Here is a 12,390-nt window from a genome sequence, read left to right as displayed (position 1 = left end):
AAACAGAAGGAAGCTGAAGAACCAGGATCAAAACACACGCGTGTCTGATGAACTATCCCTGTCCCACCTGCTGCCGGCACGACGACTCACTAACAGATCTAATGGGGAAATGACAAGGAGGATCACTACATACTGTTAAGGGCTTTGTAAATTGAGAGTAGAACTCATTAAAGATATTGGTCTTAAAAATAGTTTTTTTGAGGACTTTTTTCCTTTTGTATGATTAGATTTCCTTGGAAATACAGCAACTCTAGAAGCGACAAGTTCTGTTTCTCAGACTGGGCCATGGTTCCTTCCAGACTCCCGTGGCTTCCCCACTCAGACAATGTGCCTAGCAATCGGACGGGGGCGTGGGGGTGACATCCCACCGTGCCTGCCTCCTGTCGTGCAGGCCTCCCTCGCTGTGACCGTTCGGGTTTGTCGTCTGAAGCAGATCTCCGCTCGCCTCTGCATCATCGACCTCCACAAGCCTCGAGCGGCTTTTCCACTCATTCGTGGCTCTGAGGCCTTTCTTCATCCTCCCGCCACGTGCAGCCCCCCGCGTGCTCTCATTAGGAAAGGGAGCATCATATATGCGGGGGAGCCACACATTGTTCGGGCTGAAGAGAGGATCCGTGCAGGGTGAGGCCTGGGGTGTGCACAGTACGCACCCAACTATTACTAGTAAAGTAGACATTCAAGACAGAAGGTGGCCTAACATCTTTCCTCTAACCTTCACTGTTTTAGAGTTGCAGAAACTCAGTCCTGAAGTCACACGCCCTGTGAGCACCCTAACTGACACTGAACTCCAGTGGCTTCTTCCTGGGCCAGTCACCCGCGGCTGACTCTTGAAGGGGCGGAGCGGGCTGGGGCCACCGCCGGGGCTTCACGCCTCTCCAGCCGCCCCAGGACGGGGAGAACAAAGTGAGCCTTTCTCTCAAAACTTCCGGGTTTCTTTAGATGACACATCTTATTTTGAATTTCAAATCATACCAAACACAGGTGTAAATTTTATGTTTAGCAAAAAAGAACGCAAGTTTCAAAAAGAGTGAGAAAGCCCTCCCCGCGCGCTCAGCGGATCCCGGCGGGACGCGTGTGCTCGCTGGCGGCCGCCGTCCCCGGCACTGGGGATGAAGAGCCAACGGGCCGTGGTCTCTGTGAGCAGAGCTTGCGGGCGGGAGGTGAAGACACGCAATGACAACATTAATCCTGCGCAACAAACACTAGAAGAGAGACTGGACCAACAGAAAGTCTCCAATCCGGTGTGCCCACCGGACTCCGGGAGCGACAGCGGATAATCACGACTGCAGTCTTAGCCCAGGGTGTCCAGGCTCACAGTGAGCTGGCTCCGGCACTAAGCTCCTCTCTGCAGGGTGACACCTTTCAACTCTAGCCATGATCACTGAGCCCCTTTTGCAGACGAGGAAGGTGAAGCCAAAAGGCTTGGAGCTCCATGTCGCCAGTCACTTAAGAGAGCTGGCGGCTCACAGCGCCCAGAGCAGAGTGCAGTTCTGACTCTGGAGTCCAAGCTCCACTCCACTAGCCTTCTTGGTGATCGGGGATAGTTAAATCAACAACTCAAAGTATAAACAAATTCTCAGTCAAAACAAACTTGCAAATGATGGTTTAAAAAAAAAAAAAAATCCGAGACCAAAGAGAAGTAGATAAAATGATCAATTCTATTTAGAGAGTACTAACATATGTCTCCCAAAATGGAAATTGTCAAAATCAATAGTAGAAATGACTACCTTCAAGCCTGAAAAAGCAAAGCCCTAAACTGCAAACTGAAAGGATCCTCTACTTACCCTACACATTCCAATTAGCAAAGAGTTATTTAGACTTGGTACAGAGCAGTTTAAAAAAAAAAAAAAATTCTCTTCCCAAAGAAAGGAATATAAAATGTTTCTTCTTCGAGGAAAAAAAAAAGACCAGAGAACTCTATTTTGAAAAATCCTCGTTCTCACGTATGATTTGAAATACTAAGGATAACGTAAGGTCAGCTTCCTCACTGAACCGTGTGTAAGGCATCCGAGAAGGTTTTTTGGCAAGAAAACACCTCCTCAGTACAGAGCCCTAAGGAAAGAGAGAATGCTCACCTTCACAGTGCTCCTTGCTGCCCAACCCCAAAAGGCACTACTTACATTTCCTTTTTCTACTGTTTATACTGACCACTACATGAATGGTGTCCCTGGACTTGGCCACTCTGAACTACAAGCCTTCCTCAACCCCTCTTTAAAATGTGCCCCCTAGGGGCACCTGGGTGGTCCAGTTCGGTAAATATCCAACTTTTTGATGTTGGCTCAGGCCTGGAGCTTAGAGTCCTGGGATCAGGCCCCATCTCGGGTTCCCCGCTCAGCAGGCTGTGTGCCAGAGGATTCTCTCTCTCTCTCCCCCTCTGCTCCTTCCCCTGGGCACATGCTTGCATACATTCTCTCTCTCTCAAATAAATAAATCTTTTAAAAAGATATTAAAAAATAAAAAATAGGGCACCTGGGTGGCTCAGTCAGTTAAGCGTCGGCCTTCAGCTCAGGTCATGATCCCAGGATCTTGGGATCAAGTCCTGCATCGCTGGGCTCTCTGCTCAACAGTGAACCTGCTTCTCCCTCTCCCTCTGCTCCTGTCCCTGCTTGCGTGCTCTCACGCTCTCTCAAATGAATTTTTAAAAAACAAAACTTTTAAATAAATAAAAAATAAAACGTATCTCTCAAATACTGGAGCATTTAAGGGTGAAATATGTAGACTAGGATATGATTCTAATTAATTCAGAAAAATAAGTTGGGGAATAAATAAGAAAGGTGGAATTTTCAAAACTACTGAAGCTGGGTAATGGGTATATTTGAAAAGTTTGAATTTTAGAAGTTTCATAATAAAAAAAGCACATATATGTACATACACACACACACACACACACACACACTGGCATGATTTATGAGAAATGTAAGTAGAATCAAAGCCCGTATGTGGGAACTGAGAGATGGGCTCCAAGCCTCAGGACAGATACTGCCTGCTGGCCGCGCCTATCAGAGGACTGGCCACCTGCCAATAGGGCAGAGGCTGAATACATGATCCTTGATTGATTTTTTTCATTAGTTTCTAGGAAACATTTGCAATTGCCAGAGCCAAAAATTAGATTAAGAAATACCAGCCATAGTCCAGCCCTCAGAAGACTCACAAAAAGTCCTCGCACAAACGCAGAGGTGTACCAAGGTCCCGCAGACCCTATCCCCCACGACAGGAATGGAAGCACAGGTCCAGCCAGTGTATTCTCCCCGCTTGGGGAGTTTTCATCTCAAACAAGAGTCTTCGGAAGAGCAAACCCGCAAGGCCTCATCTGTGAGTGGGCTCACGGGGCAGCCAGTGAGCAAGCTGCAGAAGCTCCCACTTAAAAAGGACAACTCGGAAGCAATCACAAAGAGGCCCTTTCCTGAGAGTCTCTGTGGCTTCGCCAAGATTGTGTGTTCTTCTCCTGATTCGCTTCTGTCACCCAACCAGCCACCCGTAACACGCACGAAGGAGGGGGTTTCTGTACCTGAGGTTTGTCGGGAAGCCCTGCGGTTGGGAAGGGAGCTGACCGAAGGGGACACAAACATTTAGAGGGTCATAAAGAAAAGCTTTCCGTCATAAGGAATTTTTCCCCACCAAACACAAACAAAAACTTTTTTTACTAATGGCAGAATCTAAAAAATGGTAATAGTTCTATCACTGGGCTGTACCAGACTCTTAAAAGCCACCTGTCTTGGCATAAAAGATGTCAAAGTCCGTGAAGAGACCCGGTCAGGACAGAAGGAAAAGTCTGTATGTCTTTTCCCTTTATCCATGCTATTCCGTACACTGCAACAGCAAAGTGCCCTCTGCGCCCAAACCGAAGAGACAGAGCCCAATCTCCACACTTTTTTCCTATTAAAAATAAAAATATAAAACTTTACATATAAAGGTAAGAACAAAACCCATATCATGTATCTTTGTACACACTCAACCACAAAGATGTCCAAAGGCTTCATTTAAATATAATCAAAACAATTACTTACCATCCAAAGCAAAAAAGTGCAAGATAAAGGCCCAAAAGGGTAGCAACGACATGTCTTATAAAAGAGCTAGTTTTGCTGGAACGTAGATAAGTTCGAAACCAAACAGCTGCTAGCAAGGCAAAGAGTTGGCACACTACAAAGTTGACCTGTAACGAAAAATTAAAATTCCATATTAGCAACACAGACTTGACTCTTTCATTTGATACAACATTTAAATTCTCCGGAGAAAAACCCCGAAGCTATATAAAATTAAGATCTCCCAAGTTTACCAGAGAAACAGAAACAAAAGCAAAAATTGGGGCCTGGGCAGGGATGGCAGCTCCCCGTTCTGCGAGATGGGCGGGTGCCCGCCGCCTGTGCTGCAGGGTCAGGTGGCACCCATCGTGGAAAGGCCTGGAGGGGCCTGGAGGAACCTTAAGGTCATGGGAATGCAGACCTAGAAACCACACAGGGCACCCTGTGGTATATAAGCAAAAGAAAAGACCGTGTCTAACGACACAGGCCTTCCTCTATTAGAAAAGCACGGTTCTGAGTTTCTCCACATATCCCCTGGGTGGGATCTGGTCAGGACCCCCGAAGCTCTGGGGGAAGGCGTCCTCCTCCATGCGGAGTTCACGGCCACTCCACGGAGGGCGTCAAAAAGCACGACGGGTCTCAAACCACTGCTTAGGAACGGCAGGGACCAGCTTTCTCAGCTCTGGGGGTGCTCACGGACGGGTTCAGGAGGCGGCAGGACGAGTGACAACAGCGGAAGGCACCTTCAGCAAGCGGTGAGGAAACACATCTACCCTCAAGTCCACCCATGCCACAACTCGCAGAGACACTGCGCTGACCGGGGGCAGGCTGACATCCGCGCCGCCGCTCTTCTCGCCCGAACATTCTACCCTCGCAAGGCGGCTCGTAACAGGCTAAGACGAAGCTCTCTTTGGTATTTAAAGATGCAAGAAAAATCTCTATTTCTTTCTTATGAAACAGATTCTCACAGACTATTAAGGAAAATAGGTCTTAAAATCTAAAGACATGGAAAAAAAATCCACTGGACATGAGGAACTTGCCAAAACCATGAAACAACTAAACCCCTGTTTCAGGCGCCTCAGTGTGAACCAATCAGACCATCCTCATGTAGACGCTGCCACAGATCTCCAGAGACATCTCTGCCTAGAGACAGCACAACTGTGTGCTTCTCTCTGCACTACCAGGAGAAAAACAGTTGAACATTGTTGTACTTGGTCTAAGAGACCATTGTTCTTCGAAACAGTCAGACTCGATACAAGTAAACTGTCATTCCAACAGGTTCTAAGCACTTCTTCCCTCCTAAAGGGTTCTAACAATATATTCTTAAGCAAAAAGTAAATACACTGGAAAAATGGATATTTTTTATATAAATACTACTCACATCTGCAAAGCTTCTTACAGTTTGAAACCTTCCTTTCGAATATCCTTGAGTTCACCAAAAATGTATTAGAGAGCATCTACTATGGGCAAAGCATTAGGAACCCCAAATATGCACAAGTCCCAGACCTGGCCTTGGGCAACTTTAGAATCTAATGAAAAAAGAAAATAGGTACATAAGGAACTTCAACATCTTTTGAAAGGTTACATGAGAAAGTGTTTTTAAGAACACCTCACCAAAGGAGAGAACAGAGAGGGATGAATGTCACAAGGCTGGTGACAGGATTTCCCAATCATAGCTGACATCCACAACCATCTGAGGAGTTTCTCCCCGCCTCCCTCCTTCTCTCTCTCCTCCCTTTCTCTTTTCATTAGTGTCTAATACACTAAACAAAGTGTGGCAATTATCACAGACATACAAAATGTTGTATCTTTGTAAAAATCCATTTCAACACCATCATCTTACAGATAAAGAAAATGAGATCAGGTCTTAACTCCAGACACTGAATCAAAAATCTTCAGGGTAAACCTAAAAGTTGATATAAAAAACAAAAAGAGAAAACAACCCACAGGTTCTAATGATCCTCGAGGTGTAAAAACCAATAGTGTTGGAAGGTTAGGTAAAGGGGCATTTTAAACAAACAAATGACAAACACACACACACACACACACACACACACACACACACACACACGTAACATGAAGGAACAGGCATTTCTGCAAAGAAGACATCCAGATGGCCAATAAATGCATGAACAAGTGCTCAACACCACCAGCATCAGGGAAATACAAATCAAATCCATAATGAGATAGCACCACACACCAGTCAGAATGGCTTAAATTAACAAGTCAGGAAACAACAGATGTTGGCGAGGATGCAGAGAAAGGGGAACCCTCCTACACCTCCAACACCTGTTGGTGTGAATGCAAGCTGGTGCAACCACTCTGGAAAACAGCATGGAGGATCCTCAAAAAGTTGAAAATAGAGCTACCCGACAATCCAGCAATCACACTACTGGGTATTTACCCTAAAGATACAAATGTAATGATCCGAAGGGGCACAGGCACCTAAATGTTTATAGCAGCCATGTCCACAACAGCCAAACTATGGAAAGAAGCAAAATGTCCATCAACAGATGAATGGATAAAAAAGATGTGGCATATATATACAATGGAATATTATGCAGCCATCAAAAGAAATGAAATCATGCCCTTTGCAAAGACGTGGATGGAACTAGAGGGTACTAGACTAAGTGAATAAGTCAATCAGAGAAAGATAATTATCATATGATCTCACTGATATGAGGAATTTGAGAGGCAGGGGTGGGGGGTCATGGGGATTAGGGAAGGAAAAAATGAAACAAGATGGGATCGGGAGGGAGACAAACCATAAGAGACTCCTAATCTCACAAAACAAACTGAGGGTTGCTGGCGGGTGGGAGGGAGGGAGAGGGTGGCTGTGTCATGGACATGGGGGAGGTACGCGCTATGGTGAGTGCTGGGAAATGTGTAAGCCTGATGATTCACAGACCTGTACCCCTGGGGCAAATAATACATTATATGTTAGTTAAAAAAAGAACATGAAGGAACCACTGAGAAAGGAAAATGCAAATGAGCACAACATGGAATCCTGGGAGGGTCAGGATGGAGGGCTGGAAAGCGAGGGCTCTGCGTGTCACGCTGAGGGGTTTACAACTGAGCCCGTAAGAACTGAAAAACCACTGGAGATTTTTGATGTGGTCCATCCTCTCCTGCAAAGGCAGGAGCAGAACAGGGACAGGCGGCTGCTCTCCCAGCCTCCCTGAGGAAGGAGCCCACAGCTGCAGGCACACAGAGAGGACAGAACCGATTCCAAAGATGCTCAGGCCAGAGGACTGTCAGGTCTGGTCACTGCACGAGGGGATGAGCGAATGTGAAAGCCAACTGGTTGTTAATAAATGATAACACGGTAAAAAAGGGGAATATCCAGAGCAGAAAGTCACATTTTATAAATATGGAAACTAAGTCTTAATGCTTAGGTGACCTGTCTAAAATAAAGAGCTTAAGAATAATTAATAAATTATCCACTGTTTGGCCAGGACAACTGCACAGGAGATACAAAGATGCACACAATGTGTTCCTGCTCCAAAAGAACCAAAAGAGTGAGTCATGGACACAGAACCAGAGGACAATTTAAGCACCAAAGCTCAGACCCAGCGGAAGCTGACAGAGGTGCCCTCCATGCCCCGGACCTGGGAAAGAAGCCCCAAGGCATAGCCCACATTTGAGCCTTGTGACTGGGCTGGGTAGGATAAGGACTGGACAGCCAGACAATGGCAGGAACTCTAGGAGGAGGGCGTAGCACAATTCATGTCCAGAAAAGAAGCGTAAGTCCACACAACTACCTTACGTAGAAAAAACTAGAATACGTAGATACCCGGATGTTCAAGCAACTGTTCTGAAAGGCCTTCAAGGTAAAACTTTGCCAAGCTGAAGCCATACCTCAGTCAGTCTTTCATGGGGGGTAGGGCTGGCAAGGGCAGTGATTATGAGAGGGAGAGAGAACGAGAAAGAAGGCACACACCTATGATGTCTAGAGATACGTCACGTCCTGGGTACTTGACACTGGTTATCTCATTTAATCCCCCAAACAAGGTGCCATTTCCCCATTTTACTCAACCAACTCCAGGTCAATTATAGTAACAGGTGGCCCCCCACTCTCAAATCCAAATCTGACCGGTTCTAGGCTGTTCCATGGCTGCCTCTCTACTTCAGAGAATGTCTGAAGGTCAAACTTGATTGTTGCAGACAAGTATTTTAGAAACAATGCTATCTGCAAAAACACTGCCATCCTGTTTAACAAAAACATGGACAACTGGTCATATCCACCCCGTTGCTAATAAAGACAATAAAAAAGATTTGTGGAGTTCATGTCCATTTGTTTTGAGGCGTGACAGGTCACCCCTTTCTACAAGGTTTCTTTCAGGTGGAAAGAAATTTAGACTAAGAAGACTTACTGTTCTCTTTTGACAGCTGTTTTGTTGAAAATATACACACATGACCTGATGTGCCTTCAAAGAAACCGCTCCCAGAAATCTGGGAGGGCATGAGGTGGGCGGGCAGGCAGGACACAGGAAGGGAGAAAGAAGGAAGACTGGGAAAGCTTCGCTCAGACTCACTGGGCCCACACCTCATTTTATACAAAAGAAGGCTTTTTATGAAAAGCTGCTCAAAACAGTCCTTATAAAGGCAACTGCAGACGTATCAGAGGACGCTCTTTAAGGAGCGAGTATTGCGTGAGCCGGAGAGGGAAGTGCTCTCTCCAACACCAGATGACGCCGCTAGATCTCACACTAAGTTCCCGTCTACGCACTCAGGTTAAAAGCCTACTGCTCAGTAATTCAGGACACTGCCGTGTAACAGCAACAAGATTAATTCTTTTTTAAGGACATTCAAAGAAATACCTTAAGATCCCAAAATAAATTTGTAAGCGCACTTAGGGAGAGAAGGGTCCAAGACAGTGACCTAGGATGTCCCTGAATTCACCTCTTCCCAAGAACACACCACAGCTCCGAATCCACAGCGCCCTCGGAACCTGCGGGAGGGGTTGGAAGGTCATCTCACTGCGGAGATCATTTCACAACACGCCCGGAGATCATTTCACAACACGCCCATACACCAAATCATTATGCTGCAGCCCTTAGACGCACACCATCACACACGTCACTGAGATCTCAATAAAACCAGGGAGAAAAGCATTTAGGTAGTTGAAAAGCTAGCTCAAAGATACAGACCTTTTGGAAGAAAAGACTGGTAGATCTTACCATATAAAGATTTTTAAATCATGTATGGCAAAATGCAAAAAAAAAAAAAAAAAAAAAAGTCAAAGGACAAATGAAAAGTGGGAAAATACTCACAGAAGAGATGATCGAAAAAGAGTCATTTACTTAATATACAAAGAACTTGTACATATCCACAGGAAAACTGAGCTACTCAACAGAAAATTAAGCAAAAAGCACAAACATTTACAAATGTCGGTGTCCAGTAAAGATGTGGAAACTTCTCTCTCCATCCCCAGCAAAGCCGTGCAGGTGAGGTCGTCGGGGCCAATAACATAATAAATAATATCAATTTTACATAATAAACAGATTTGCTACACAAAAGTTAAAGACTTCCACACAACAAAAGAATGGTAAATTAATGTTATAAGTAACCATCTGGAAGAAAAAAATGCATATAAGAGATACATGACAAAGGGTTTTAATATTCAAAATGTAGAAACAACTAAAAGTTAATAGGAAAAGACATAATTAAAAAAAAGAAAGGGGCGCCTGGGTGGCTCAGTGGGTTAGGCATCGGCCTTTGGCTCAGGTCATGATCCCGGGTCCTGGGATCGAGCCCCATGCTTCTCTCTGCCCCTCCTCCCACTCATTCTCTCAATCTCTCTCTCTCTCTCTCTAATAAATAAATAAAATCTTTTTAAAAATTAAAAAAATAAAATGTGGTTAAAAGAATGCATACGTCTGTATGTTCTGATGCGGAAGATCACCAAGACAGTCTAGGAAGTGAAAACACAAGCTGAGAGGCACCCGGGTGGCTCAGTGGGTTAAAGCCTCTGCCTTCAGCTCAGGTCATGATCCCAGGGTCCTGGGATCGAGTCCCCGCATTGGGTTCTCTGCTCAGCAGGGATCCTGCTTCCCTTCCTCTCTCTCTGCCTGCCTCTCTGCCTACTTGTGATCTCTGTCTGTCAAATAAATAAGTAAAATATTAAAAAAAAAAAAAAGCACAAGCTGAAGAACAGAAGAAAAAGCCAAACTATGTATACCTTCCTTCATTATATATGTACTTGCTGTCCTAATTATGGACCTGCTGTGTACCTGCAATGTGCTAGACGTTAGCATGGTCTCCACATGACCTACTCATAGATGCTGCGTGTCCCTAGTTGTCGGGGCTCAACAAACAGCTGGTGAGCTTGACACGCCCACTTCCTGTAACCCTCAGGACCATCCTGGGGACGCAGGTTGTGCCACTCTCCACACGCTGCTCTGCTTCCCTGAGCACATGCACAGAACCAGGCATCAAAGTGTCAGACTGGTCACCCCTAAGAAGGAGGTCATGGAGAAGTGGTGGACTTGAAGTACCCCAGTATTTCCGATGCTGGATGTACAGTGAAGCTCCCTGGGCAAAGCCCTCTTTCTGGTTCTATTCCTTCCAGTTCCCCCATAAGGAATAACTATCAGCCTTAAGATTTAATAGTCTCATGAGTATTTTCATATTTTTACCATCTCTGTAATTTGCAAAGTATTGTGTTGCTTTGATTGCTTAAACCTTTTTAAGATTTTGTTTATTTATTGGAGAGAGAGAGAGAGCGCACAAGCAGATGGAGAAGGAGAGAAAGAAACTCCCTGCTTAGCGTGCAGCCCCATGCGGGACCTGATCCCAGGACCCTGAGATTATGACCTGAACCAACGACAGACACTGAAGCAACTGAGCCACCCAGGTGCCTTCTGAATGTTTTGAATCTTATAAAATGGTAAAAGACTCAAAGGATCTGCATCTCTCTCCCACTACCAACATTCTAGTTCCCCGCCCCACGTTCTTGATGGTAGTTGCTACTGTCAGACTTGTAATTTCTGCCAAGCTAACGGATGTAAAACATATATCTCTTTTTTCCTGGTGGCTTTCCACTGATTACTAGTAATCAGTAAAAATGAAATAGCATTTTTCATGTTTACTGGATAGTCCGTATCCTCTCTAAATCCTTTGTTCATGTCTCTGTTGGGTTGTCTTCTCAGTGACTTTTTTTAAAAGACTTGTTTATATATTTGAAACTGATCTTTACAAATAACTTCTCTCGGCCTACGGCTTGCCTTTTATCTTTGTTTATGGTGTTTTATTCAATAGAAATTTTCTTTATGATTTGTGTGCCCTTCAGTTTTTTGTTTTGGATATGGCGGACACACAATGTTACACTAGTTTCAAGGGTAGGACACTGATTCCACGAGCTTGAAGATTATGCTATGCTCACCACAAGTGTCGCTGCCATCTGTCCCCATCAGTGCTGTTACAATTTCACTATTGTATTCCTGATGCTGTGCCTTTTATTCCTGTGACTTACTCACTCCACCGCTCCATTCCTGGAGCTCCCACTCCCCTTTGCCTGCTGTGCCCCTCCTCTCCCCCATCTCTAGCCTCTGTTTTCTGCACTACACATACAACTTTATTTATTTCACAAATACACGGACACATAGCCATCTATTTTGGGAGTTAGTTTAAAAAAAACAACAACAAAGGAAAAAGCTCATGTGTGATCATATCACTGAATGAGATCAAACCCAGATTTCCAAATATTCTACTTAAGGCATTAAAACATTTATCTGTGTCTGCTTTGTACTTAAACCGAGTATCTTCATGCCTAGAGCACTAACATTTTCTGATTTTGTATAATAAATGTGACCATGCTTAACACAGCCTAAGTTATCCTCACGGTACTCATGTGACGTAAGTGTTATCTCTACTTTAAAGGGCACAGCAAGCATGGAAGATCTGGGATCCAGACCTTGTGACTCTGTCTTCAGCTTTTTCTTTTAGTTCCAAAGTTGAACCTGATCCTACCATTCTCTCATTTTTACCAAGGGTGTCTACACTTGAACCAATGTGTAGCTAAGAAAATGTTAGGCTTCTTAAACAATGAATTTTGGAACACTGAAAAAATGAAAAAAAATTAAAAAAAAAATGTTATGCTTCAAATTTCCTCCCTCTCCTGGAACACGAGGAAGGGATCTGGGAGGTGTTCAAAATGCATATCAATTTATACACTCGTCACTGCGCAATCTTCTCAACAGACCTGTGCTGTCACATGGGAGATCAGCAGCTACATGGGACTCTGAGCACTTCCGTGCAGCTACGCAAAATCGAGATATCAAATTCACACCAGACTTCAATCATACAGCGTGAAAAAGAATGTAAAATTACCTCATTAATAATTTTTATACTGATTACATATTGAAAT

At 44.5% G+C, this 12,390-nt stretch overlaps 1 protein-coding gene across 2 annotated transcripts in view; it reads right to left on the bottom strand.

Moving 5' to 3' along the window:
* The window catches only part of MBOAT2 (membrane bound O-acyltransferase domain containing 2), a 119,468-nt gene that overhangs the window by 66,092 nt on the left and 40,986 nt on the right, over positions 1-12,390 (bottom strand). For both annotated transcript variants that reach the window (XM_032353380.1, XM_032353379.1), the window contains exon 2: positions 4,008-4,153. In XM_032353380.1, coding sequence (XP_032209271.1) covers positions 4,008-4,153 — 146 coding nt within the window. The remainder of the gene's footprint in view (positions 1-4,007; positions 4,154-12,390) is intronic.

Source organism: Mustela erminea, chromosome 7, assembly GCF_009829155.1.
Source record: "Mustela erminea isolate mMusErm1 chromosome 7, mMusErm1.Pri, whole genome shotgun sequence".
NCBI classification, from domain to species: Eukaryota; Metazoa; Chordata; class Mammalia; order Carnivora; family Mustelidae; genus Mustela; species Mustela erminea.
Note: the sequence above shows the minus strand (reverse complement) of the source record. Positions and strands in the feature narration are given on the sequence as shown.